At 31.6% G+C, this 27,902-nt stretch overlaps 1 protein-coding gene across 1 annotated transcript; it reads left to right on the top strand.

The window, feature by feature from the left end:
• The first annotated feature begins 3,942 nt into the window (after positions 1–3,942).
• Positions 3,943–27,703, top strand: LOC110026872 (nucleosome assembly protein 1;4-like). The gene is made up of 12 exons (XM_020728059.1): positions 3,943–4,127; positions 4,231–4,274; positions 4,410–4,505; positions 25,800–25,892; positions 25,985–26,072; positions 26,154–26,215; positions 26,306–26,490; positions 26,588–26,765; positions 26,865–26,908; positions 27,094–27,280; positions 27,379–27,396; positions 27,500–27,703. The coding sequence occupies exons 1-12, from the start codon at positions 4,055–4,057 to the stop codon at positions 27,554–27,556; spliced, it is 1,125 nt and encodes a 374-aa protein (XP_020583718.1). The 5' UTR covers positions 3,943–4,054; the 3' UTR covers positions 27,557–27,703.
• Positions 27,704–27,902: the final 199 nt, after the last annotated feature.

A 27,902-nucleotide genomic window follows, 5' to 3' on the forward strand; every position in this document is an offset into this window, starting at 1 on the left:
TATATATATATAATATGTGGTACGCGTTATTTGGTTTAAAGAGGCCAAGGTTAAGAAAGATTTTAAAGAGGTTTTTAAGGATAAATTATTTTCATTAAAATTACATTATAGGTTGGTTACATTGCATCATTATTATTAAGCTTAACAAATTCCCACCGCATCACTTCATAAATTGATTCCCCTTCAAACTGACAAAAAGATGTTTATCGTTTCTAAGCTTAGCAGTTTTTAAAAGTGGGAAAAATTTAAAGAAGAATTTTTTTGATAATTCTCCCCATGTTATGATAGATCCAGATGTTAATGAGTTTAATCACATCTTAGCTTTATCCCCTAGTGAAAAAGAAAAAAGTATATGTCTGACGACATCATTTGACACTCCATCATATTTAAATGTAGCACACAATTCTAAAAAACTAGCAATGTTTAAATTAGGAACTTCAGTAGATGTTCATCCAAATTGATTGTTTTGTATCATTTGGATAATATCAAATTTAAGTTTAAACGAATTGGCAGCTACAGCAGAGTTTTGTATACTCAATTGAAAATCTGGATATGACATAGGTGTTGTCCAGGTTTAGGGTTAGGTTTTATCAAAATTTTATTTGGTTGCATAGTTTGAATTTTGGATTTCGATTGAAGTCGGTTTGCCCAGTTTGAAAATCAAATCATCTGAACCAAACGAATAATCACCCATAATGTGTAGTCACTCCGCGGATTGCCCACTATTCTAAACTTATGACAACTGGATATGACATGTTAGTCGCAAAAAATTGTTTGCGACATTGTTACCATAAATATTTTTAAAAAATGGTCTTATTATAATTAATTAACATACATCATAGGTGAAACGATTAACTTGTAACTAGGATCAAAAGAGGGATAAAAATAAGCGGTCATGTTACGAGAATAAAAGCGAGTTGAAGAAAGTTAAAGAGAGACATATTTACATTACTCCAATAGAAGCGAAGTTGACTAGTGTGCTGCCATTCACGAATATAACTCATTATATTTTTCAACAGCTAAATGCTCACCTTGAAACACATAAAATATGAATAGAAAAATGATGAAAAAATTGACATAATTATAGCTAGATCCAACCCAATGCAAACAATGGAAAACATAAAACAAATAATTCACATAGCATAATCTTATGACTTTAACTCATGACCAATTTCTTACCCACGGAATCAGTGCCCTTCATAGATCCAATAAGTTAAACAATGGCAGCTTCAAGTACTTGCATGAATGTGCTTAAGTTAAAAAAAATGTTGAAACTAGACTCTTACAAAATGATAAGGGAAACTTCTTCAAGATACAATGAGAGCAAAAAAGACAGTATAAAATGATATTGATCCTCAAAGTTTTTCATCTATATATATATCAGAATTCGGGTACTTGATTCTTTTCGAGACTTGAGCAATTGTGCATTGATAGTAACAAAACATAAATGATTAAACAATTATGAATTCATCAAAGACTTTAACAATATCTTATCTTATCCATCTCATATTCATTAGTCTCAGGAACAACATATAAAGATAACATAATTCACCAATAGTTGATACGTGCACTATTGATACATTGAAATATAAAACATGTCTACAATTGTCTAAGGCTGAAATTTTGGCTATATATATGTGTGTGTGTGTGTGTGTGTGTGTGTGTGAAAATTTTAAAATTTTAAATAATTGTAGAATATTTTATTCGATGTATTAAAAACCTGTTAAAATTTATCAAATTTACTCTAGACATTTTTGTAAGTTTAAGAAATTAAAATTAAGTTTTTATAATCTCTAAATTTGCAAAATAACTCCAAAATTTGAGAGCGTGCATTAACATCTCAAATGTGTCATAATTTTCTTAAATTTAATTGATTACAATTTGTTTCATAAGGATTTTGCCGGTTTAAAATTAATGTTTAAAAATCTTTAACTTATAATCCATTATTTACCTGGGCTGGAGAAAATTTTGTGATGTTGAGTGTAGTATAACCTTATTAACAAAGAAAACTAAAATTTTTTTAAAGCCAACTACTTTTAAAAATTTTAAAGCAACAAATAAAAAAACTCTTAAAAACATAGACCATGCTAAAATAAATTAAAATTATTTAATTAAAGTGCTCATCATTTAATTTATCTCTAATTAAAATTTAACTCATTTGGTCAACTAATTGAATAACAAAAAAAATGTAATTAAAATCCCAATAAAATCTCATTTGGATTACCTAACTATTGAATTTTGCTTTTAAAAATATTCGATGATTTCTATTTTTTTTTCTTTCTCCCACATTGAAATGAACTAGGTGATTGAGTCACTCAGTCTAAAATGTTATATAGGCAAACCAAAGAAGTTTATTCCTCCAACTAAGGAGTTAGTTGAGAAGTTAAATATACACAGATTTCGTATGATTTTTTTTGAATTTTTTTTTATTATGACATGAACATGCTCGCAGACTAAGCACTCTTATAGCTAGCTAGAGTTTAATTTCTCAACTTTGTGGTAAAATATAGCTAACACAATAGTTCCTTTACATTTTCTTAGGTAAATAGAACAAAAAAACCCTATATATAATTTTTTTAGATGATTTAGGTTGCTAGGAAGATAAAAAAACATTCTCAATTGAGGGTCTAATGACAGTTGTATCTACTAGTGTAGGGTGTATGGCTGAGCTTTGCTTTGGACAGTTTCTTAGACTCAAGGAAGAAGATTGAATATATTGAGGAAAATTTCTTATTTAGTTTCTCTATTCCCCCTTCAATCACATTCATTCATAGTAAACCATGGTCAAACTCCTCTTCCAAACTACCACTTAACTCTATGTTGCAGGATGAATGGTGGGAATAATACAAGTGGTCCAACATAGTAGATTAAGGACAATGCTAATGGATAAGATGGCTAATTATTGTTTGTTATTCCTACCAACTTAGCCTAAAATAATTAATTTTATTTGTTTTAACCAAGACCTAAATATATTGGATTAACTTGAGGTAAGGCCATTCGGTCCAACAGTTTATCTCAGACAACAGTAAATGCACCTTGGATTTCATCATTAGTAAACTCAACAATAAGGTAATTGCATTCATGATTTGAGTAGTGCAAACGATTAGAACAGAGTCAAAGATTGGGTGGTTTCCTGAGCAGTATAAGGGAGCAAAAAGAATAAACAACCTCATTAGAAATACTTTCATGAGAATGGATGAGATTGTTAGTGGAGAGAACACTCAAATATAGTTTCAATTGCCCCTAAACTTATTCCTTCAATAGAGAAATTTTAAATCATCTTCCCTTTAGAAAGTCAGCTATACTTCGATTTTTGTTTGAACCATTCCTTTTCATAGGACAACACATCAACTAACTTATTCGGAGTGAAAAATCATTATAAAGAAGCTTTTTGTAAAGAGGTGTGTTCTCAAGGCCATTATGAATTTGGTATGTTCAAGCTTAACCTCATTGGCATTTTTCAAAATATAGTGAGAGAAATTCCATTTAACACCTTAAAAGCATCCTTAACATTATTGAATCTATTGTATAGCCCAAAGGTACCCCAACCCCATGGATAGTCCAAATCTCAGGGATGATGCCAATTAGGATAGCTACCTCAACAATATTTGTACATTAATTTGCACATGGAGTTAAATTATTTCAAAGTAGACAATAACAAGAAAATGGTCAGATGTTAGAGGCTCCACAACTTTAAAATAAAACAGTTTAAAAATATGTAACCATTGTGATTTCATGAGAAATTTCATAATTCTATGAGATGTCAGTTTGATAGAACTCTATGAAACCTCTGATTTTCAATTAATGCAACTTTGTAGGGACATCATACAGCCACCAGAATATAATATAGCGCAAGAGTTGGCGCACCCGAGGATCCAACCACACCTCCGCTAGCTATTCCCAAATCTGGTGATATTCCCCTATAAATTGGCCGTATGTTGCTACTGGTTTCCCTCTTTACTCGGGCCCCTTCGCTACCTTTTAGGGTTTTTCTCTTCTTGTTGCTCGGCATACACGAAGCGGCGCGGCGTCAGCAAGGCTCTCAGAAGCAACAATGAGCGAGGACAAGAAGCAAGGAGATCTCGATATGGCCGATCTGGGCTCTGCTTTACCCTCCAATACATCTGGTCTTTCTTCGTTAAGCCTTTTCCTCATCGATCTATTTTACTTTGATATCCTAAATTATCCTCTTTTGATTCCTCCGTTGCTAAGGCTGCTTATTGGTAACAGGTCTTAGCGCGGAGGACAGGGCGGGCATTGTAAATGCTCTCAAGGTAGAGTTTTTTTGCTTTTTCTTGTGTGTGTGTGTGTGTGTTTTTTTTTTTGTTGTCGTTATTGTTTTGAAATGTTGCTTTGTTTGGGAATTTGGAGACTCTGATCATCTGAAAGGGTTTGCTTGTGTGTGGCAGAACAAGCTACAGAGCCTGGCGGGGCAGCACGCAGACGTGATGGAAACTTTGTCTCCCAAGGTCAAGAAGCGGGTTGAGGTTCTGAAGGAAATCCAGGTTTCTTATCTTCTCTCTTGATTGGTGATATTATGCATATATTTGTTGTGAGTGTACCGTTGCATAATTCGGTTTCTTTGCCACTTCTAATTTCAACAGCTTATTGTTTGTGGTGTTACACATGCCATTTTTGGTTTTTCAGCCTATGCTTGCCCCGTTTTTTTGCTTTTTTTTATTAATAATGATGTTTTTTTTCCCCGAAGGTATAATTTTTTTGATAGATTGCGAACTTATGCGTTACTTTATCCTTGCTGTTTTTTTTCTCATGATTAACAATTCTTTAAGTATAGTTCTTAACATGCCCACTAATTTCTTCAAGAAGATTTATATACGTACCCCACAATATCTTTGTATTTATATATCCATCACCTAAAGTTCATCCTTTTAGCCTGCTTCCGTATTATTGGCTAATATGCACTATAGTTTTTTTTTAAAAGGATTTACATACATTCCACACAATTCCTATGTATTTACATATCTAGCACCTGAAGTTTATCATTTTATCTAGCTTCCTTCTTTTATTGCTTATAATTTTTGGTTTTTCTTTCTTTTCTCTTTTTCATGTTATATTAATAATTTATATTACATAAGTTGTACAGAATAAGTAATGGGAAAAATACTCTTAAGAATTTCTTTCCCGTCTGTGTACAAGAGGAGAGGTATACATACAACTCCCAAATGCATTAAAAAATAGGAATAAATTAAAAAAAAGGAGGGACAAATAATTAGGAGCTAGTGATCGTATAGGAAAGCACAAATATTATAATCTGAGAGTCATAGAGAGACAAATCTAATGGTACGGAGCCTCAATCTGTATGCTTTAAGTTCTGTGCTATTTGAGGGTTATAAGTAAACAATCCAATTAAATAAAGTCTTGATCTGCGTGCTTTTAGTTCTTTGCTATAATTGAAATAGAAATTCAACACATCACCTTAAACTGGATAGTAGAGATACACCATTTCATGTTTGTTTGTGATATTTTTAATTGTTGTGTTGCAAAGTTCTCTAGTAATATGTCAACTAGTTAATTTTTTGTGGACAAGTACAAATTTGGCCACTTTGCAATTTCTCTTTTCTAAAGTGCCTATCAATCTCAACATGTCTGGTACGATTATACTGTACAAGATTGCGTGTAATGTTGATAGTCAGTTTATTATCACAATATATTTTCATAAGTTATTTTTACTTGATTTTTAAGTCTTTTAATAAAATTTTAACCCAAAGAAGCCCACAGATCTTTTATGGAATGGATCTAAACTTGGCTTCAACAGTTGATCTTGAAACTTGGCTTCAACATATTTTCATAAGTTATTTTTACTTGATTTTTAAGTTTTTTAATATAATTTTAACCCAAAGAAGCCCACAGATCTTTTATGGAATGGATCTAAATATGGCTTCAACAGTTGATCTTGAAACACTGGCTGTTTCTTACTTCTCCAAATTATGATATTTCTTCTTAAGAATATACGATGCTCTAAAGTAGATATTCTATTCATTGGTGATCCAACATAGTCTACACTTGTGTATCCTTGAACTTGTAGGTTATTATATCTTTTGTATGAAATTTTTTTTATTCTGGGCTTGATTTGAGATATCTGAGGATTTTATAAGTGGTTTGAAGGTGCAATTTTTTTATTTATACATTAATTGACTAACTAGACTTACTGCGAACACGATGTTAGAATGAGTATGGTAAGTACATTAATTTTGCTCAAACCTTTAATATTATTCGTATCTACATTATTTTCATAAAGTTTCAATTTTTTTCCTAGTTCAGTTGGTGTTTCACACGACTTACACTCTGAGATCTTGGCTTCTTTCAATAAATCCATTATATATTTCTATTCGGAGAGAAATATTCTTTCTTTAGATCGAACCACTTATATTCCCAATAAACATTTAAGTTTTCCTAAATCATTAATTTTAAATTTTTTGGCAAGCTTTTTTCTGAGGGTTTATTTCTCTTGATTGTCATCTTTTGTAATAATCATATCAACATACATAATAAAGATTGAGATTTGACCATCAATAGAGTGTTTTATGAAGTGAGTGATTTCTTTGACTCTGCTTGTATGTGACACTTTTTATAGTCTTTGCAAATCTGTCAAACTAAGTTCTTAGCGATTGTTTTAGGGTGCATTTGGGGCTGGTACTGGTTTTATACGAAGCAGTTTGCTTGGATAAGCATCTTCTCAAGTGCTGTCAGAAAGCCGCTGTTTGAATAACATGCGTCTGTTTGGATCATCTGCTGTGCTGCAACTTTTTATGATGAAAAAATTGTTTTGTGCTTATATATATCTAATATATTTGAATAACCAGTTTTCAAAATAATTACATCACAATAACGGAACCAAATCCAACAATAAAAAAATCATGTGAAAAGTCTAAAATTAAGCAATACATAAAATGTGATAGTAATTTCATGTATATTTCCACAATAACAAGAACCATCAAAATAACCAACAAGGCTATAATGATGCTTGTCTTTATGTCTCGACGATCAAGTCTTTGGCATAAATTTTTTCTCCACAATAGTATCTTTCTTCACCTTGATCTCTTTCTGGGGCGAACTCATCCGTGTCTTCAGCCTAAAAAAAATATTTGTAATCTTGAGGTGTCCTGTTTTGAGACAACAATAATATCTCTTCCCGTATCTATCTTCTCTTATTGATTGATTCTCAAAACACCGTGTGTCACATTGGCAATACAGAGCTCTCGAAGTACTTGATGATCTTCAACTCATTTTTTCTTGTGATTATAATATATCATGACTTTAATTGACAAAATATAATAGATATGCAACTTAACAATAAAAAAATATTCATTAAAGGAAAATACTTATCTAACAACTAAATTTTAATATTTGAATCCACTTAAATCAATTTTTTAAAAGTTTATTTTTTTGAAAGAACGAACAATTCTCATATTTCTATCCATAAAATGTTTTTCCTAATTGAAGAAGAGAAAAATGATATGAAATAACTTATCTAATCTGAACTTTGATATTTACATCAGCGCAATGCAAATTCTCAAGAAAGCGACATATCATACACAGTGAGAGGTAAAACAGAAATCATCAAACCATCAACAGGTAAACCGAGAAGATGGTAAAATGCAAACCACCAAACCACCAAACCACCAAAAGGAAAAGATGGAAAAACTCAAACCATCACCTCAACAAACAAAAAATGAGAGATACATACAAAGATATGAAGCGAGAGGCGACAACATTGAGAAGGGATGGAGGGGAGAAGGGAGCCGTGATTCTGCTCTAAAGCTACATAGCGATAGAGAATGGGGGGGACAGGGTATGGAAGGGTATTTGTGGGGACAGAGAGGGGAATATTGGGAATTGTAGAGGTGTAGCGATGACAATTCACGCTCGAAATGGAAGTAAAACCATATAACTTAGGCTCCCCTGGCAAATTCGGCTTTCGTTGTTCTGCAGCCGCATGTCGTCAAAAAGCACGCGTGAAGCAGTCTCCCAAACGCAGCGTTTGGCGTTTTGTGGCCGATAAGCAGCGAAAAGTCCATATATGGCTTGTTTTCAATCTGCATACCTGATTCATTTAAAAGTGCTATCAAATTCTAGTGACGCATTCATATAGACCTTTTCTTCAACATTATCATATAAGAAAATATTTTTTACATAATATTATTGTACGAGCCTTCCAAAATTTGTTATTAAGGCTATCGGAATGCGAATAAAAACAAAGAAAAATTTTTCTTGATAATCAATCCCGTATGATTAAGTAGATCCTTTTGTCACTAATCTTTTTTTATACCTTTCCAGGCTCTTATTTGCATTGTATTTCACCGTAAAAGTTTCTTTTTATCTTACTGTATTCTTTTCTTCTAGTATTTTAGTGATCTCCCGTATATGATTTTTTTTTAAAGGCATTCATTTCTTCTCATGGATTTTTTTTAATTTTTAAGAGATGGGATATAACTGTGGTAGTGAGTTGAGTAGTGTTATCTGATAACGATTTAAGTTTTGGATTTGTTGGAGATCTTAGTTGGGTTCATTTTTTAAAATTGCTCAATCTAAGGTTGACACAATTATGAAAAAAAATATTTTGATGAATATGCGTCAAGTAGCTTGGGCGAGGTGTATGCCTCACATTGGTTGAGGCAGGACTCGCCTCAATTATATTGAGGCGTTCACCTCTTGCCCTTAGATTTTTTTTCTTCAATATTAGATATTTTGAATACGAATCAAAGCCGCATTACTAGCATCACCATTGCTTCTTGTTGCTTCCACCATAGCGATCACCTGCTTCTTTTGTTATAGCCGCCCATTGCTTGTGTAGTAGCCACTGTTTGTTTCTATTGCTGACACTACCACCGTAAATTGCTTCTGTTGCCACCAGTAGTGCCTGCTGCTCCGACTTTTGATTATTTATTATGTTATTATTTAGATCTATGAATGTTAATAAGTTGATTGGACAATAAGAGTGAGAGAATTCTAATATGTCAAACTCATCTTTTATCTTACTGTAATATTTTATATTACTTTAATTTCATATTTATTGTTAGTTTGATGACTTAACTAGTTTATTTTTACATTATATTTTTATTTGTGCAAGTTATTATATGATTTTTTGCAGCTTACATAATTTATAACTTTTTACAATGCTAGAATATTAATGTTTTTTTTAATATGCATATAAGTTACGATGCTAGTGTATCATTTTTACAGTTATATTTTGATTTAACACAAATTTGAAAATGTGAGGCTATGCCTTAGATCACCTCGAGGCTTACGTCTCGCCTCACAAATGGAAAAAACCTCAATACGCAATTGTATAATTTTAACCCTTAGTTTTGTTTGTTCTTTATTGTATAGACCTGAAGGGGTTAGTTGGTATAAGATTTGCATTTAAAATGTTTTTGTTACATGGATGCTAAGATGAAAGATATCATCAAATTCATCATCAAAATTAGAAGTTTTCCATAAAAGACGAGTTTAAGTGAAAAAGTTATGAGTTTCATCAAAAGTAACATCCGTTGAAGTGAAAGTTTTTTTTGTAGGTGGATGATAAAATTTCTACCTTTTTTGTTTGACAAAATATCTAATGAATATGCACGTGAGAACTCTTAGGTCAAATTTTTTTATGCTGTTTATGGATCTTTGAGAAGTTCATAGGCATGCAATAAAAAATTTTTATAGGGATCTTTGAGAAGTTCATAAGAAAGAATTTATTTAAATAATTTAGTGGATTTTTGGAATCAATTAATCTTGAGGGCATTTGGTTGATTAGATATGTAGTTGTTACAATGATTTATTCTCAATATTATTTTGTTATTTGATTATGTTGGAGAAGTGTCATAGTTATTTCCAAAAAGTGACGTGAGTGTCATGATAGGAAGATTTGTGAATGACACCCTCTCTTCGAAAGAATGATGTTAATATTTGATTAAAATAATCACAAGCATTATCAGTTAAAAAAAATAATTTTAGAGCTAAATTAAAATTTTTATCGTAACCGTGAATATAGGGAGTTTAGTGTTAACATCAGATTTCTGTTTAATTAAATATACCCATCTCATTCGAGTATAATTATCAATAAATGTAATAAAACTAGTTGCTATGGGTATATTGATGATATTAGAGAGTCCCATATATTAAAATGAAATAATACAGAAGGACTAGAAGATGTAGAGTTACTTTCAGGAAAAGAAACATATTAATGTTTAATAATTTGGCAATTTTGACAATGAAAATTCTTAATATTTGTATTTTTAAATAATGAAAGAAATATACACAGCAAAATTTTTAAAAGAAGGGCATCCTAATCTATAATTTGGGTCCAGATGTTGTTGGTAGTATAAGAGGTGAAAGAGTGATAGTTGACTTTAATATTCAAGAAGGTATAACCCATCTTTTGCTCAATCATCTTTCCACAGTGAGATGCTGGAAAACATAATAGTCATTAGAAAATATAATTTACAGTTGTGTTTTTTTATAAATTTGTGAATATATAAAATATTAACTTTGGGGTGTGGGACATGTAATACATTATTGAGGGTTAAGTTGGGAGAAATTATCACCATGTTCTGCAATAATTTCTAAAGATTCTTCAACTAATTTTAATTTTCTATTGCTAGGACCGAGTTTGTAAGTTTAAAATATATTGACAGTTTATCATGTGATCGATGTCCTTCGAATCTAAGATTAATGAAGGAGAAGAACAATTAGAGGCACTAAGAGCATAATAATTAAAAATCATTTCATCCTAAGCAAGAGATTAAGATCCTAATGATTTTTTAAGGAATTGAAAAATTCTTTAATTTGTCGATTTCTTTTGAATTGAATCCTGATTTCACTAGGCAGACATATCCTTTTTTATTTTCTCCTTCACTTTCTCCATGTTCTTGGGGTTTTCTATAGGGTTTTAACATTTATCTTTGGTGTGCGCTTTTTTTTTATGGTGATTGTACCAGAGATCTTCTTTGAAAGAAGGATATTGTCCCTTTCTTTGGAGAAGATTTTGTGATAGAAAGCCCCTTGCATTGGGATTCAAAAGTTGTTGTATCAGATATCTAGAGATTTGACTGTTGATCACCATTGACAAAACACAGGAATTTATTTTACAGAAATGATTATTGTTGACGCAATTTATTTTTTTCTTTTAAACAAATTTTAAATTGAACTTACAGAAATGATTATTGTTGCTATTATGATGTTTTGGTTTTGTTAATTGCATCATTGTTTCTATTAATGTTGCTAATTGCAATACGTGTTCAATTTTACACACCTATATGTTGGACTGCTCATTTAGATGCTTTATTGGGGAGCAAGGCCATATTAGCCCTTATTTTTGCAACAAGAGTTTCTTTACTAAGGGTGATAATGATTTATAATCCAATATAGATTGTTCTAATGTGAGATGGTGGCATGCATGTAAATTTAGGGGATATTAGGAGTTCTTTTTTTTAAATACTGATTAGAGTATTATAATGTTGTAAATTTTTTACATCTCTTGGGAAATTTTTAAAATTGAGCATTTTGATGCAAATCCTAATCCACAGTCATTTAAAGTACAAATTGTTAGCATGATTATGTGGCTTTTATTACACCTGCAATTCATGTGTTACCAATGCATATATTCTCTATCAGTTTAAGGCATATAAAGAGAGGATGGGGATGGTGGGTGAGGGGGTATTTCACATTAAAAATTTTCTATATAAATTTAATGTACCAGTCTAAAATAAAGCTTATGAGATATATATGTACAATGGAATATGATAAAAAAAAACTATACCATGCACAACCGAAAATATACAACGCAACCAAGGCACACATAAACTAATAAGACACTATGCGGGTAGAGATGCACAAGATATGATTGTGTTGGTAAGTGAGTGATCAAGCTCTAAACAGAGGTGTGACACATCAATATATAATTGTTACTAATTATCAAAAAGGCACGCTTCTACAATATATGTGTAATTGGAAACTTATTATTGTTGAATCTGCCAATCCTAAAGTGGAATATGATTGGAAGAGACATGTTGAACTTATTTATGGATGTTGGTGATTATAAAACTCCATTTTTTAACATAGTTGTTCAGTGCCAAACTCTGAGTTGAAATTGATATTTATAATAATAACATAATTTTGCGTGATATTTTCCTTTGGATGTGGCACGTGTTATTTTGGGTTTTGTGATTTTGTAATCTATATACTATTTGTTTTACGGACGGATGCGGGTAAATAAGTTAGTCCATGAAACTAATATTAGCATAGAATCTTAGAATATCAGTACTCTCATATGCAAATTAGTAGATTAGTTGATATTATGGTGCATAGGAAGATAAATATTTTATGTATTCAAGAAACTAAATGGGTTGGATAATAGGCTAAAGAGATTGATAGTTATGTTTTAAATTTTGGTATTCAGGTAGACGTCACACTAGAAATGTTATAGGTGTAATTATATATAAGAAGTTGAAAGATAATGTTGTAAAAATTAATAGAGTTAGAAATATAATTATGATTTTTAATGTTATAAATGTTTATGCTCCTCAAATAGGTTTATATTGTGGTTCTAAAGAAAAATTTTTGAATGACCTTAAAGAATAATACAAATGACTTCTTGAAGAAAGAATTTTTATTGGAGGATTTTAATGGATATTTTGGTGAAGTGGTAGAAGATTTTAAAAATATTCATGATGGCTATTGTTTTGGAGTGATTAATGAAGAAAGTTGAGTCATATTATAGTCCTTAATATTATTGCTGATACTACGATTTTTAATGTTATAAATGTTTATGCTCCTCACATAGGTTTATATATTGATTCAAAAGAAAAATTCTTGAATGTCCTTAAAGAATTAATACAAATGATACCTCCTGAAGAAAGAATTTTTATTGGAGAATTTTAATGGATATTTTGGTGGAGTGGCAGAAGATTTTAAAAATATTCATGATGGCTACTGTTTTGGAGTGATTAATAAAGAAAGTTGAGTCATATTAGATTTTACTTTAACATATGATTTTGTTATTGCTAATACTTATTTAAGTAGAGAGATGTCCATATTATTATTTATTAAAATGGATCTAATAAAATACAATTGATTATTTTTTTATAAGAAGAGATGATCGAGAATATAAAGATTGTAAGATCATTTCAAGCGAGAATTTAAGTATTCAATATTGATTATTAGTCATGAATTTTAAGATGAAGAGTTGCAAGATAAAAAATACTAGGAATCATTGTCATAGAATCATATGGTAGCACTTAAAAGACACAAATAAAATTATTTTTATAAGTAAACTTTCAGATTTCAAGATTTGGGATGTTCACGAAGACACAAATTTTATGTGGGATAAAGTAACATATTATTAAGCAAGTGACAAAAGATTTACTTGAAGAATAAAAAAAAGTTTCTATAAATAAAAATAGTTGGTGGTGGAATAATAATATGCAAAAAAAGATAAAATATAAGAAATTTTGTTATAAAAATTGGTTTAATTGTTATAAAAATTGTTATAAAAATTGGTTTAAATATAAAAGCCTAGAGAACTAAGAATATTATAAGGTGGCCCGTAGAGAGTCTAAGAGAATAATTTATGATGCTAAAAATCTGTTTTTAGTGATCTTTATAATTGATTAGATACTAAAAAGGGTGAAAAATACATATATAAACTAGTCAAGCAAAGAGAAAAAAAGTAAAGATTTATTAAAGATGAAAATGAAAAAAAAATGCTTTTCTTAGAAGATTTTCAACATAGGTAGTTGAGCTATTTTGTTATATTTTTAAATAAAGTTTATGAAAATATGATCTGAATTAGTGATTTTAATATCGTTAACAATAAAAAAAGTTTTATTTATACTGTCACATTAGTAAAAAAAGAAGTGGAGAGGCTTTAAAGAATACCAAGGGTGGAAAATCAGGATCTGATGATATTTCAATTGAAATGTGGAAATATTTAGGAGATTTGAGAGTTTCTTGGTTTACTAAACCCTTTAATATTATTTTAAAAATTGAAAGATGTCTGAGGAGTGGAGGAAGAGTTTTTTGGTCCCCATTTTAAGAATATAGGGGATGCACAAGAGTGTGCAAATTTTAAAGGATTGAAGTTGATGTATCATACTTTAAAGTAATATGAAAGAATAATTGAACATAGGTTAAGATTTGTTACAAAGTTTTCTCACAATCAGTTTGGATTTATGCCGAGTATGTCTACTATGAAGTTATACATTTATTGAGAGGTTTGATGGAGAAGTACGGAGAGAATAAGGGGGATCTACATGTAATTTTTATTAATTTAGAAAAAGCTTACAATAAGGTTCCAAGAGAAGTCCATTGAAGAGTAATAGAGAAGAAATGTGTTGATATGACTTTTATTCAAGCCATTAAAGATATGTATACTAGAGCTGCTATTTGTGTTGGAACAGGAGGATTGAACAAGTATTTTCCTATTTCAGTTGAATTATATCAGGAATTAACTTTAAGCCCATATCTTTTTGCTCTAGTTATGGATGCACTTACTGGACATTCACAGAAAGATGTACCTTGGTGTATGCTTTTCACTGATGCTATCTTTCTTCTAATTAAGACTAGAGAAAGAGTTCAGGAAAGAACTTGAATTATGAAAGTCTATATTGGGGTCTAAGGGTCTTTGTTTGAGTAGAACAAAAATTGAATACATGGAATGTAATTTTAGTAGTAGTAGCTTTGGTGACATAGTTGTAACTATGGGTGATCAAATCATTAAAAAGTGTGAACTTTTTAGATATCTTGAGTCTATTGTTCACAGTGATGGTGATATAGATGAGAATTTTATTAGTAGAATTTAAGTTGAAGTAGAGGATTTCTTCATGTTTGAAGTGGGGGAATGCATTGGGCCTATTGTGTGATAGAAAAATACCGCTTAGACTGAAAGGAAAATTTTTTAATATGGTGGTGAAACCTGCAATGCTCTATGACGCAGAATGTTGTCCTTTAAAAGAGAAATATAATACAAATTTGAAGTGTTGCTGAGATAAGAATGTTTAGGCTGATGAGTGGCTTGATACTTAGAGACAAAATGCAGAATGAATATATCTGTGATAGGGTTGATGTAGCTCCAGTGGCAGACAAGATTGGACAGAGTTGTCTTAGATGGTTTGATCACAGTAAACGCCGACCATTTGATGATCTGGTTAGGGGAGTAGATGTTCTAGATTCAACATATGTTAAAAAAGGCAGAGGTTGACTTAAAAAGAGTTGGGCATTTTGTATAAACAATGATCTTAATTTATTAGAATTAAATGAAAATATGGAGTTCAGTAGGATGCAATGGAGAAAAAAGATTCATGTAGCCGACCCCACTTAGTGGGATAAAGGCTAGTTGTTGTTGTATATGCTATTTTCTTTAGACAAAAATCTAATATCTGTATTTTCGGAAGTAATGAAAGGGGAATGTTTACCAAAATGCCAAACTAACATATAATATAGTTTGTTTATTGAATTGAGGAAATTATTGCATATGTCAAGTCGACCTGCTTTTGAAAATGTTAGTCCGAAGGCTGATTTGGCTTTGGAGGCAATAGAATATAAAGATGAAATTGTAGAAAGTTTGATTATACTTGAAGTTGTAAAGAATTGCTGTATGATTTTAAATATTTTTATTTTGATTATCTTTAAATGTAATATCTCAATCTTAAAGTAAAAATTATACATTTCATTTGATCCTAGGATAATTTTTCACCAATTTGTTATATTGCGGGATGAATTTAATTGAACCTACTGCATTTAAAGTCAAGTGGATGGTTTGCTGAAAATATATGTATTTATTAGGGAGTTTATATTCTTGCGTTATTCCAAAATCTCTTGCACTTTAGAGAGTTGGAACTCTGTGTATGTGAATGGTTGATTGTGCTTTTTCGGACTAAATAAATGTATTAAGTATTTATATGAAAATGATGAATTATATTCTAGACCTTTGTATGTGTATTTTGATGATATCTTGATATATAGAAAAAGTACGGAGGAATGTTTGGTGTAACTCAGGATATTTTTTGAAGAAGAAAAGATAAATTATATTTGAACATGAAAGTGCAGCTTGTTTAATCTTTTGTGATATTATTTAGATTTGTAATAACAAATGAAGAAAGATCTATTGGTTGTGACAAAATGAAAATAATTAATGAGTAGAAAAATTCTATCAACATTCACAAGTTTAAAACATTTTTGATTTGCTTACATATAATAAAAAAATTTAAAGGAGCTACTTGGTTAGATGTATTTAGAATGCATGTATTTTAGTGTACCTCATTTACCTGAAATTGTTTTATTGATTGCGAAATGAAAGCAAGTTAAATTAATTATTATTTTCTTGCTTGGTTGAATGTAAAAAAATTGACAAGAAACACAAGATGCTTGTAATACATTGGCAACCAGTTCAACATGACTGGATGATTGAGATATGTGTGGCATGGGTGATAAAATGTGTAACATATGTGAAATGGGTGATCTAACACAACCAATTGTGATGCTAATGAAAACTTGAGTGATTGGAGGGACAATAAGGATGAGAAGAGTGTCATGTGCAACAATGATAGTGATGATGATTTGGACAACAATGGACTGTATGATCAATGGTGCTGTGAGCAAGGAGATCAGAGGTGTGATTACATCCAGGAGAGCACAAAGTTTTATTTTGATCGATTTGATTGATTTCAGAAAGTAGGAAAAATAAGAGGCTTGTGGTATTTTAAATACATTAAAACTTTACTTTGTATTTTATTTGCTTTAAATCAAATATCAAAATAGTGAAATTGCATACATGTAGGATACTATGCTACTCTAATACTTCCAACCCAGCAAAATCCGAGATGATTCAATATTATCATGGTTTATTACTTCTTTCTTTTAGAAGGAGAATTTTGTCGGACAAGGTATACTCATTGTGTTTTTAGAAGTTATGAATGAATGACTTACAAATGCACTTGTACATGTTAGCTGATTTTAACTAGGTATTTGAGGTTTATTTTGATATTTCATATATAAATATTGGAGCTGTAAATCAATGACATGCAAATTTTAATAGAGTTGTGTAGAATTCTTGAAGGAATTTTTTATTTCTCTCAAATCAAACATTTCACCTTGCTGCATATATGTACTACAGAAAAGAAATCAAATATGAATCCCTCCAAATAAGAAACTAGGAAAAGAAAATATCTAATAAAGGAAACACTATTAGTTTAATATATTTTGAAGAAAGGAAATATAGTCCTTACTAATGCGAATTGACACTTTTCAATACTTCCCCTCAAGTTGGGTTGACTATATTGTACAAACCAAGCGTGGACTTCAATTCATTATGATTGACACAAACAAGCGAGGTTTTCAATTTCATCATGATTGATCTTGGTAGTGCTTGATGAGAATATTAGTAGTCTGAAGTCGTGTTGGTCAATCTCGATTTGTTTTGTTCTGTCATGATGTAAAAGATTTTTGGTTATACTAATAACTTCATGGCTATCACCGAACATCTTAATCGTGCATTTCATTTCAAACTTAAGTTCCCTTAATAGCCTTTGAATCAAATTCTCTCACATATTTCTAGTGCAAGAGCATGATGTTTAGATTTTACACTACTACGAGAGCTTGCTATGTATTTCTCCACTTGATGAGATTGCCCTAGATGTATTAACAATATCTAGTGGTTTATTTCCAATCAGTTACCTCTCTTGCCCAACTAGCATCTGTGTATATCTTAACCTCGGAATTTTTAGTTCTTTTGAAGAGCAAATCATATATAAGGGTCATCATCAAGTATCTCAGGAATATTTTCACTGCTTCTAAATGATCCTCATTTAATTATTCATATGCTGGCTTAATTCACTGATTGAGTTTGCAATATCAAGTATTGTGTGTGAGAGATAAAATAGTTTTACCCATAAGTATTTGATATCTTCTTTTGTCAACTTGAGAGTGTTTTTTTTACTTTATCTTTTTGTTAAAATTCATATGTGTTTCAGCAGGTTTACATCCAAGCATGCAAGTTTCATTTAATAGGTCTAAGATGTATTTCCTTTGAAATATGACAATTTCCTTAGATCGAGCCACCTCTATTCCCATAAAATATAGAGATTCAAGATGTCTTTGATCTCAAATTCTGTTGTAGGCATCCTTTTTAGTCTGATAATTTTCACCGAATCATCACTTGTTAAGATAATATCTTCTACATATATTATGAGAATAATAATTTTGCACATAGCATTTGATTTAACAAATAATGTATGATTAGGTTGACATTGTTGATATTTATTTGTAATCACAATCTTAGTAAATGGGGATCTTGATAAAGAAGTTTACATGTCGTACCTCCAGGTTTGGAAAATAATTTGATTAACAGGGTGAATTACAATCTCTTTGTAATTGATGTCTTAACAAACATGTCAAACTAAGTACGAGGAGATTTTATCAAGCCATATAATGACTTGTTCAATTTGTAAATCAACTCATTGTTCAACCTATTTTTCAAACTTGCGGTTTAGACATGTCGACTTCTTCATTAAGGTTCCCATTTAAGTAAGCGTTTTTTACTGACAATTGATATAAGGACCAATCTTGATTTACTGCAAGAGAGTAGAACCTGAACAATGTTGAGCTTAATAATAGGTGCAAAAGTTTTATGATAGTCAATCCCATATGACTGTTTGAAGCCTTTTACTACCCATATGGCTTTGTAGCTTTCTACTCTTTTATCTCTTTTGTATTTACTCGTGAATATACATTTGCAACCTACATGATTTTTTCCATGAGGTAACTACTTTGTAAGTGTCCATGCGTTATTATTTTCTGGAGCTTAAATTTCTTTCTCAACTAATTGTTCCATGTTGGAATCTTTATAGCTTCTTGAATAGAGTTATGAACCTGCAATCTATTAAGATTTGTCTCAAAAGCACTTAAGATGATAACAACTTTCCATAGGTTACATATCTTTTGATTGGATGATCATTTGCATCTTTGGACATGATATAAAGAATCCATACTATGTTGATTTTCAGGTGCATGAGGACTTGGGTTCAGATTCTTGACTATTCCTGATCTGCATGGTGCCTCCACATGCTTAGTAGGCTTTTTTTCTTCTAGTACAGACACGAAGTTATTGATCACTGCTGTCAAGTTGAGGTGGAGTGGTGACAATTAGGTCAAGTGATAAAAGTTTGGTTCTTCAAGTGCAACTGGTTGAGCGGTAGGATTTGGTTGAGGATTTTGTTCGAGTTCGAGTGTATTGGAGAAGATCTCAAATTTAATGTTCCATCAAGTTTTTCTTTTGAATTTCATATTTGAGAAAGAGATTGATTCTCGAAGAATATGACATCCATGAAGTTTTATATTTTCTTAGTGATTGAAGAGTAGCATTTGTATCTTTTTTGGTTGGAGGAGTAATCAATGAAGACACGTCTAAGAGATTTGGGGTCAAGTTTAGTGCGGTGTTGGTGGATGTGAACAAAGACAGAACAACCAAAGACTTTCATTGGTAAGTCGGAGCTAAAATAATGAATATGTGAATAAGATTCCATGAGAACATTACGAAGGATTTGAAATTTTAGACATGAATAGGCATTCTATTGATGAGATATGTGGCTGTGAGTATAGCTTCCCCCAAAAAATTCTTAAGCACATGATTAAATATCATAATGGCACATACCACCTCACATAAATGTATGTTCTTCCTCTCAACGACCCCATTTTGCTTAGGAGTATCCACATAAGAACTTCTATGAATCATACTAACTAAAATACTTTTTAACATTATCAATTTTAAGAACTTGAATTTTTGTTTTGGAATCAAGTAAGTATCTTGGAGTGGAATGATTGAAATATAGTGGTGGTTGTCGCTCTAGTATGATTATCTATGAATGATAGAAACTATCATGCCTTGTTTATATTTTTTTTTACTTGGGATCACTGTGAATTATAACAAAAAGACGTGAACTTTTGTATTGTAGTTTAGAACCTACATGTCTAGTATGTTTTGCAAGTTAACATGTTTCACATTGATAGAAATGAGACTTTTTATTGATATTTAAATGTGAAAATGTTTTTTAAATATAAGCAAAGATTGGATGAACAAGGCGAAAATGCCTTGACATGACTTAACTTTCCAAGTTTTGTTCTGTTAGTCTAGTTTCTAATTCCAATTTGATGGATGAAATTGTATGTCGATGAGATCATTTCTTTGAATAGATATAAATAATCATGCATCTTAGCACTTGCCAATTATCTTTCTCAAATCCACTTCTAGGAAATCACAAAAAATGGAATAAAATTTATTCAAACATTTTAGGTTACTAGTAAATTTGTTGATTGAGAGTAAATTGCAGTCAAATTTTGGAATAGAAAGAATAGAGGAAAGATTAAAATCCTTTATCGATTTGACTGATCCTGTTCTTGCTACTGGAGAGAATGAACCATCAACTGTTCGAACTGTCTAGTGACTAGTGTATGTGTTGTAATATTTGAAGATATTGATCTCCCGTCATATGATTTGGAGCACCAAAGGCAACTATTCAAGATTTTAGTTTATATCTTTGAACAGTAAGAGCATGTGTTAAGATACCTTGGTGTGCCAATAAACTAATCAGTTGCTCGGTAGAAGATTGTGGTACTTGTCCAGAACTGTAGCAATGGCTTAACATTTTCTGTAGCGTCTCAATTTTCTCCTTGGTGAAGGGACTAACTTTTGCATTATTATTGATTGTGAACAATATTTGCATGATTCTCCCCACTATAGCTTCCATTAGATGGCTTCCAATATGCAGGTTTATCGTGCAATTTGTATTATTTTTTCATCACATGACCATGTTACATACAATGGTCACACCATGTTTGTCCCCTCTTGGATTTGTTACTCTGAAAGTTAATTTGAGTATACAAGGCAAAGTCCTCAACAGATGGTGTGTTGTGATTGTTTAGGTTTTAAACTTTATGCTCTCATCTTTTTAAACTTCTGCAAAGGCTTCTCAAGTGGCATGAATGGGTTTAATTACCATTGTTCTCCTCCTAAGTTCATCTAAGTTTTTAGTTAGTTCATGGAAAAATTTGATAGTTCTTTTTTGTTTTCTAATTCTCTTATACGATAAAGTTATCAGAGCATTTTCAAGAACGAACCTCGTACATGTCCAGTTGCAACCAACAAGAGAGAGTGTTGAGATATTGAATAACACTCATTCTCCATGATATAGTTTATGTAGTATGGTCTCAATCTCAAATACCTATTAGGAGTTTTAGTGCTAGAGTAAGTTTCATGTGCGACCTCCCATATCTCTTTAGCTGTCCTATAAAGTAGGAAGTTTTCTTCAATTTTCGTGGTCATGGACTTTAATAACCATGACATAACAGTGTGGTCAGTTTCTAAGCTCGATGTTTGGAATCAATCATTTTTGGAGTTTTCCTGTGAGATGTTACTTTCATCTGCAACATATGTACATGAGGATTGACTGACCATTGAAGAAATTATAGCCATGCCTTCTCTGGTTCGTGGCCACGTGAGAGAAGTTTTCAAGTTTGGTAGCTGAAGATATAGGCTCGGATCTTGATGTAACTTTTGAGGAAGAATATTGTGATGCATGCCTGTTTGACCATGATAAGATTGTGAAGTTTGAATTAAGAAGAATAATTGCTGGAACAAAAAACTAGCGGATTTTTAGTATTGACTGTTCATTTGGAGTAGTGAACATAAAATAAAGGGTGATGCACAACTCTCGATTTCCAAGCGTTTGACATGATGTGAGGTCGGGTGGTTTGCAAGTCGATGAATCTTGATGTGGAGGCTAGGGCAAGCCGAATCGTTTGCAGACTGAAGCAACAATTGCGTTATGAGAGGATGAGACGATAAGACCATCTGCTGAAATAGAGGAATTTAAACAGATCTTTGATGCACGAACGAAATGATATGTGAGGCATGAACCTAAGGATTTGAAAGACAACAGTGTTGCATAAGGACATTGACCAAAAGACATTTATCCAAGTCATTTAAGCGGTAATGCATATTTGTGCCTACGTCAAACCCATTCGAAAGAATCGGTGATTCATCCGGTAACTACTCTATTCCTAGTAGTTCGTTGTCTGGCTAATACTACCACCGTCTAAAGTTGAGCCACCCATCTTAACTCCTATTAGGATCTATACTTCTAGGATGCTTGATTTCCATCTTTTCTATAGTCAAGTGTAATATATTTGTTATGGAACACTGTCACTTGATTGATGCATTAATGAGATGTTGTTCAAACTTAATGTAAACACTGACACTTGATTGATGCATTAATGAGATGTTGTTCAAACTTAATGTAAACACTGACACTTGATTGATGCATTAATGAGATGTTGTTCAAACTTAATGTAATGCAATCAATTGCAGGCAATTCCTGTGTTTTGTAAGGCTACTGCTCATCGGCAATATGGAGATGGCTAGCTGCCTCTCTTATAGTATATTTTTAAAGTCATATAAACTTCAATATTAGAATACTGTCACTTGATTGTTATGGAACACTGTCACTTGATTGATGCATTAATGAGATGTTGTTCAAACTTGATGTAAACACTGACACTTGATTGATGCATTAATGAGATGTTGTTCAAATTTATTGTAATGCAATCAATTGCAGGCAATTCCTGTGTTTTGTAAGGCTACTGCTCATCGGCAATATGGAGATGGCTAGCTGCCTCTCTTATAGTATATTTTTAAAGTCATATAAACTTCAATATTAGAATACAAAGTTACATGTCACTTGATTGTTATGGAACACTGTCACTTGATTGATGCATTAATGAGATGTTGTTCAAACTTGATGTAAACACTGACACTTGATTGATGCATTAATGAGATGTTGTTCAAATTTATTGTAATGCAATCAATTGCAGGCAATTCCTGTGTTTTGTAAGGCTACTGCTCATCGGCAGTATGGAGATGGCTAGCTGCCTCTCTTATAGTATATTTTTAAAGTCATATAAACTTCAATATTAGAATACAAAGTTACAAACTCAACATTGTAAAATTCAGAACATTTGATATTAAGGTCAATTATCATATATGGGTGTGTTTTTCAGTGAGACCCATTTAAGTTTTCACTAGATTGATGTACTTCTAGTAGCACTTGATCCACAATTTTCATTTAAGGTGTATCATAACGTCTCACTCTATTTACGTATCTCTTTCGACCATTCCTATGGAAAAGAAGTAATCTAGCGATAAAAAATAGTAGAATTATATGATAAAATTTAATATAAAATAAGTTACATACATACTATTTTATGGGTTATTTGTAAAATACAATAAGTGGCACTGTTATGGCTTGTAAGTTCGCATAACCCACATATTTCACTAGTATTCTCTCTATGCTTGTTTTACTAACTATTCAACCACCATAAATGCTAATAAGAATAGTCTAAAATTCACATTGATGCTAATGACATTTATATGTACTTTCTTATAGAAATATGGAATCTGTACTGGGAGGATATGATAGAATTTTTAACGAGAAATGCACGGCTCAAATGCACAAAACATACTTTGAAAATTCCATACTTGTACTAGCTTATATTTTGTAAATACTGACATGCCCTACATGATTGATAGTGTGTCTGATAAAAGTCCTTATAATTAGCAAATACTAGTTTAATGCCTTTTTTTGTGCATTCCATGCTTTGATATTAGAAACCCTAATATTAATGTCTTTATGCGCCCCGTGATTTTCTTGGGTTTGAGATTGGCATATCACTAGAGCAATATGGTTACATATAAACTTAGATGTACAATTTCATTGACCAACATACATTATAAGATGCATGCATCTGCCCATTCTTGATATCCTTTAGGCCCCACCTACTTGCTGGCTTGTAAAATGCTTGTGGGTGTTTGTTATGTGGATGTAAGGATTTTTGTTCTTGTTAATTTCCTATTTGAAGTATGTTTTTTATATTCAAATTATTGATATGCCAACCATTTAATGAAAATTGAACCTTATCATTATATAAATAATATCGTACAAAGTATAGATCATTTGGATTTATTTCCCTTTGTGCTGTTGTTCACTAAACTTTTGTACCATCACATACGTCATTAGCATCTCACTCTGTGCTATGTGAATTTCTCGGACAGTGTTATTATTAGATTGCATTGCATCAACTACTTCAACATTGATCAATGCATGTTTGCGTGTTAACTCATGCTTGACAATTTGACGAACTTTTGATTCAACTTTGATAGCATCACATCAACCTCTTCATTTATTGAATCTTTGACTCGAGCCACTATCTATGGTCTCATATGCTTTCACATGAGGTTCTAACTGTGCATTCAATCGTGGTAGGTATTCTGTCAGTTTTACATCAATGTTCTTGAACAATATAAAGATTGACATCAATATTCTTGAACAATATAAGATTGGTGCCCGATATAAGATTGCTTGTGATAGTTTTCTTTTGAATAATCAGAAGTGCAATCCAAGACATAGTTTTGGGTTTGCAAATAGTAAATTTGATATCTCAATTCAATCAATTCAATTTTAGTGTTATTAAAATAATGTATGTGCATCTCATTAATCTATAGATTTGTGTATTCTCTGCCCTGGCCAGCACAATAGAAGGTCTTGAGATACAGCATTGACATTATTATTTTCTACTAGAACTCTAAAAACTTTTACATCCATGATTAAAGTTTGTTGGCTACTCTCCTATAATAATATCTCACAAACTTCATTATTTGTAATACGTTTCACCAAAAAATATCTCAACTGGATATGATGTATTAAGTTAACTGTATTAGATGACCATCATAGCGTAACACTAGTAAAATTTTAAGTTAGAGATTTTCTGTAGATGTTGGATTTGAAATTTAAATAGTTATGATTTGCTTGTTAGCATATGTAAATGTGAAGTCCGCTGTTGTTTTTCCATCAATAAATAACATCAAGTGTCAAACTCACCTGCTCATCATAGTCATTTTTCTTGCATACACTACTACAAACTAATTTATTAATGTCATTCTTATTATTGTCTAGAAATATGTTTTGTAATATACAAAATTTAATATGCTAACCTAAAAAAATTCTATAACTATTAAAATAAAATTGGAAAAGCTACAAAAAAATAAAATAAAATTATCATTAATATAGAACAATACTGATTAGTGAAGGCGGGGAAAAAATTCCCAAATAATTATAAACTTTAGAGTTGGCTTAATTCTAACTATTATAATGCTTACAAAATACAACAAAAATTTAAGAAAAAATGAAGATTTGGTAAAAGAAATTGTATACGGGATGATCGAGAGCTAAATGGAATAAATGAAGATTTGGAGGTTTAAGGGAGTTATACATGTAGAACAACTGATAATGCAGCTCCCCTGCTAAAAGTGCGTTTTGATCCATCTTAAAAATTTTTTTGATCCCACTCCACCTGCTTATTTGAGTTTCTCAGCCACTCATTATATTTTGTAAAAATTTAACTTGGTTGTTGAAAGATCTTGTGATTTTTGTGATTATATATATTTTAGGAAAAGCTGATGAGGATCTTCCTTTTAAGGATGTTGATAGCTGGAATGACCAAGCTTTCTTGGTTGCATATTTATGATTTGTTAAAATTGTCTTTTTCTTCAAGTGTTCTCGAGTATGCTTGGCATATAAATATATGGATATCATGTTCCGAGTTTATCTGGCTCATATGGTTTTTATTTACATGCTTTTCAAGTGATAAGATCTGACAAATTAAGAATGCAATTAACAGTAAAAGAAAGCCACTGTTATCATTTAAACTATCTAACAATGCTGTTTTTGTGATTAAATGTTTAGGCCGAGCATGATGAGCTTGAGGCTAAATTTTATGAGGAAAGAGCAGCCCTTGAGGCCAAATACCAAAAGCTTTATGAGCCTCTATACACCAAGGTGAGTTTTTTATTTTTCACATTTTCATGTACCCTGCTGTAATATTTGTTGTTTTAATGACTTCGGGTTGGGTAACATATGTGTGCATGCAGAGGTATGAGATTGTAAATGGTGTGGTTGAAGTTGAGGGTGTTGCTGATGACCTTGCAGAGGATGCCGCTGAGGATAAAGCAAATGAAGGTTTATCTATCTTTTTATCCTTGTTCTGAAATTCTACGTCTTCTCCACATTTCTGTGCTGATCTGCTTGTTTTGATCTCAGGAAAAGGTGTGCCTGAGTTTTGGCTCACGGCATTGAAAACCAACGAAGTTTTATCTGAAGAGGTTGGTGAAATGTGGCAGGATCTTTTGTATCTCTTTTTATAAATGTTTTATTATTTAATTACAAATTGTCTACTTTGGCAATGAGATCAGATTCATGAGCGTGATGAGGATGCTCTGAAATATCTTAGAGATATTAAGTGGTCCAAGCTTGATGATCCAAAGGGGTTTAAGCTCGAATTCTTCTTCAATTCCAATCCTTATTTCAAGAATTCTGTTCTAACCAAAACATATCACATGATTGATGACGACGAACCTATTCTAGAGAAAGCTATAGGGTATGCAGTTTATATATAATATTTAGTAGGTCGTTAACGCTTAATACTGCTTTATTCAACACTGTTAATGTGGTTTTACGTAATATATCTATTGCAGGACTGAAATTGAATGGCTACCAGGAAAATGTTTGACTCAGAAAATTCTCAAAAAGAAGCCAAAGAAAGGATCTAAGAACACCAAACCAATAACAAAAACCGAATCATGCGAGAGTTTTTTCAATTTCTTCAGTCCTCCCCAAGTCCCTGATGATGATGAAGAAATTGAAGAAGAGGCTGTATGTTACCATCCAACTAATATATTCTGGCAATATTGAAACATCAAAACAGGATAAATAAAGGTACTAACTTTTATTTACAAAATTATTTTTTGACAGGCTGAACAGCTACAGGACCTGATGGAGCAAGACTACGACATTGGGTGAGCCATTTTCCTTGTTACTACTGTTTTTTTTTTTTTTTTAACCAAGCAGCAACTTAGCCACTTGGTAGGAAATTCTGTAATCATTTTTGCTAGAAAAGTTCCGATGAATCTGCTAATAATTCACCTGCTGTGAAAAAAATGATTTATGGGACCAAGTTCATTGTTCAATTATTTGGGTGCAGTTCCACTATTCGGGATAAGATCATCCCCCATGCTGTCTCATGGTTCACTGGAGAGGCAGCTCATGAAGAGGATTTTGAAGATATGGCAGAAGATGATGATGAAGGGGATGAAGATGAGGATGATGAGGAAGAAGAGGATGAAGAAGAGGAAGAGGAAGAGGAAGAGGAAGCCAGAACGAGGAAGAAGGTGACTTTTCTCTTTTAATTCTCCTTTTTATTGTTTTTTTTTTTTATTTTTTTGAAGTTGAAAGCTGACTTGTTTCTTGTTGTGTTTGACCTGAGTAGCCTGCAGCTGGGCGTAAGGTACTGTCAATTATCTAAATCCCCTAAACGCTTGGTATCATTATATTTACAGAAAATCTTTGTATTGTGTGATTTTTGTGTTCTTTTTGGTCTGAAATTGCAGAAGACTGGAGGAAATGCTCAGCAAGTTGATAGGCCTCCTGAATGCAAACAGCAGTAATCTATCATCAGCATCGTGTTGTTTTTACAAATATGTTCAATTTATTGGTCAAGTGAACTTTATCCTATTGTTTAATATCTTGGTATTATGTGTGCTAGTTTTTTTGAATTGAAAATATACTTGAAATACTTCAATTCTTTTCCGTAATATAGTTTTCCTGTTTGAAATTTTGGATAGATAAGAGTGCAAAACTCTGTTTCTCATTTGTTTTATATTTAAATTTTGTTTTTTATCGTGTTGACGTCGAAGGTTTTATATTTGCCAAGCTTTTCCTTTGAAAATTGCATATATGTTCGTAACGTCGAAAGACTGCATTTACCAATATATATATATATATATATATATA

The sequence above is a fragment of the Phalaenopsis equestris genome, unplaced genomic scaffold, assembly GCF_001263595.1.
Source record: "Phalaenopsis equestris unplaced genomic scaffold, ASM126359v1 Scaffold000402, whole genome shotgun sequence".
In the NCBI taxonomy this organism is placed as follows: domain Eukaryota; kingdom Viridiplantae; phylum Streptophyta; class Magnoliopsida; order Asparagales; family Orchidaceae; genus Phalaenopsis; species Phalaenopsis equestris.

What these genes read in the sequence shown, in the direction of transcription:
- LOC110026872 (XM_020728059.1), top strand. Translation starts at nt 4,055, where the DNA reads ATGAGCGAGGACAAGAAGCAAGGAGATCTCGATATGGCCGATCTGGGC. An exon ending in ATGAGCCTCTATACACCAAG is followed by an intron (nt 25,893 to 25,984) that starts GTGAGTTTTTTA and finishes GTGTGCATGCAG; the next exon opens with AGGTATGAGATTGTAAATGG. An exon ending in AAGAAATTGAAGAAGAGGCT is followed by an intron (nt 26,766 to 26,864) that starts GTATGTTACCAT and finishes ATTTTTTGACAG; the next exon opens with GCTGAACAGCTACAGGACCT.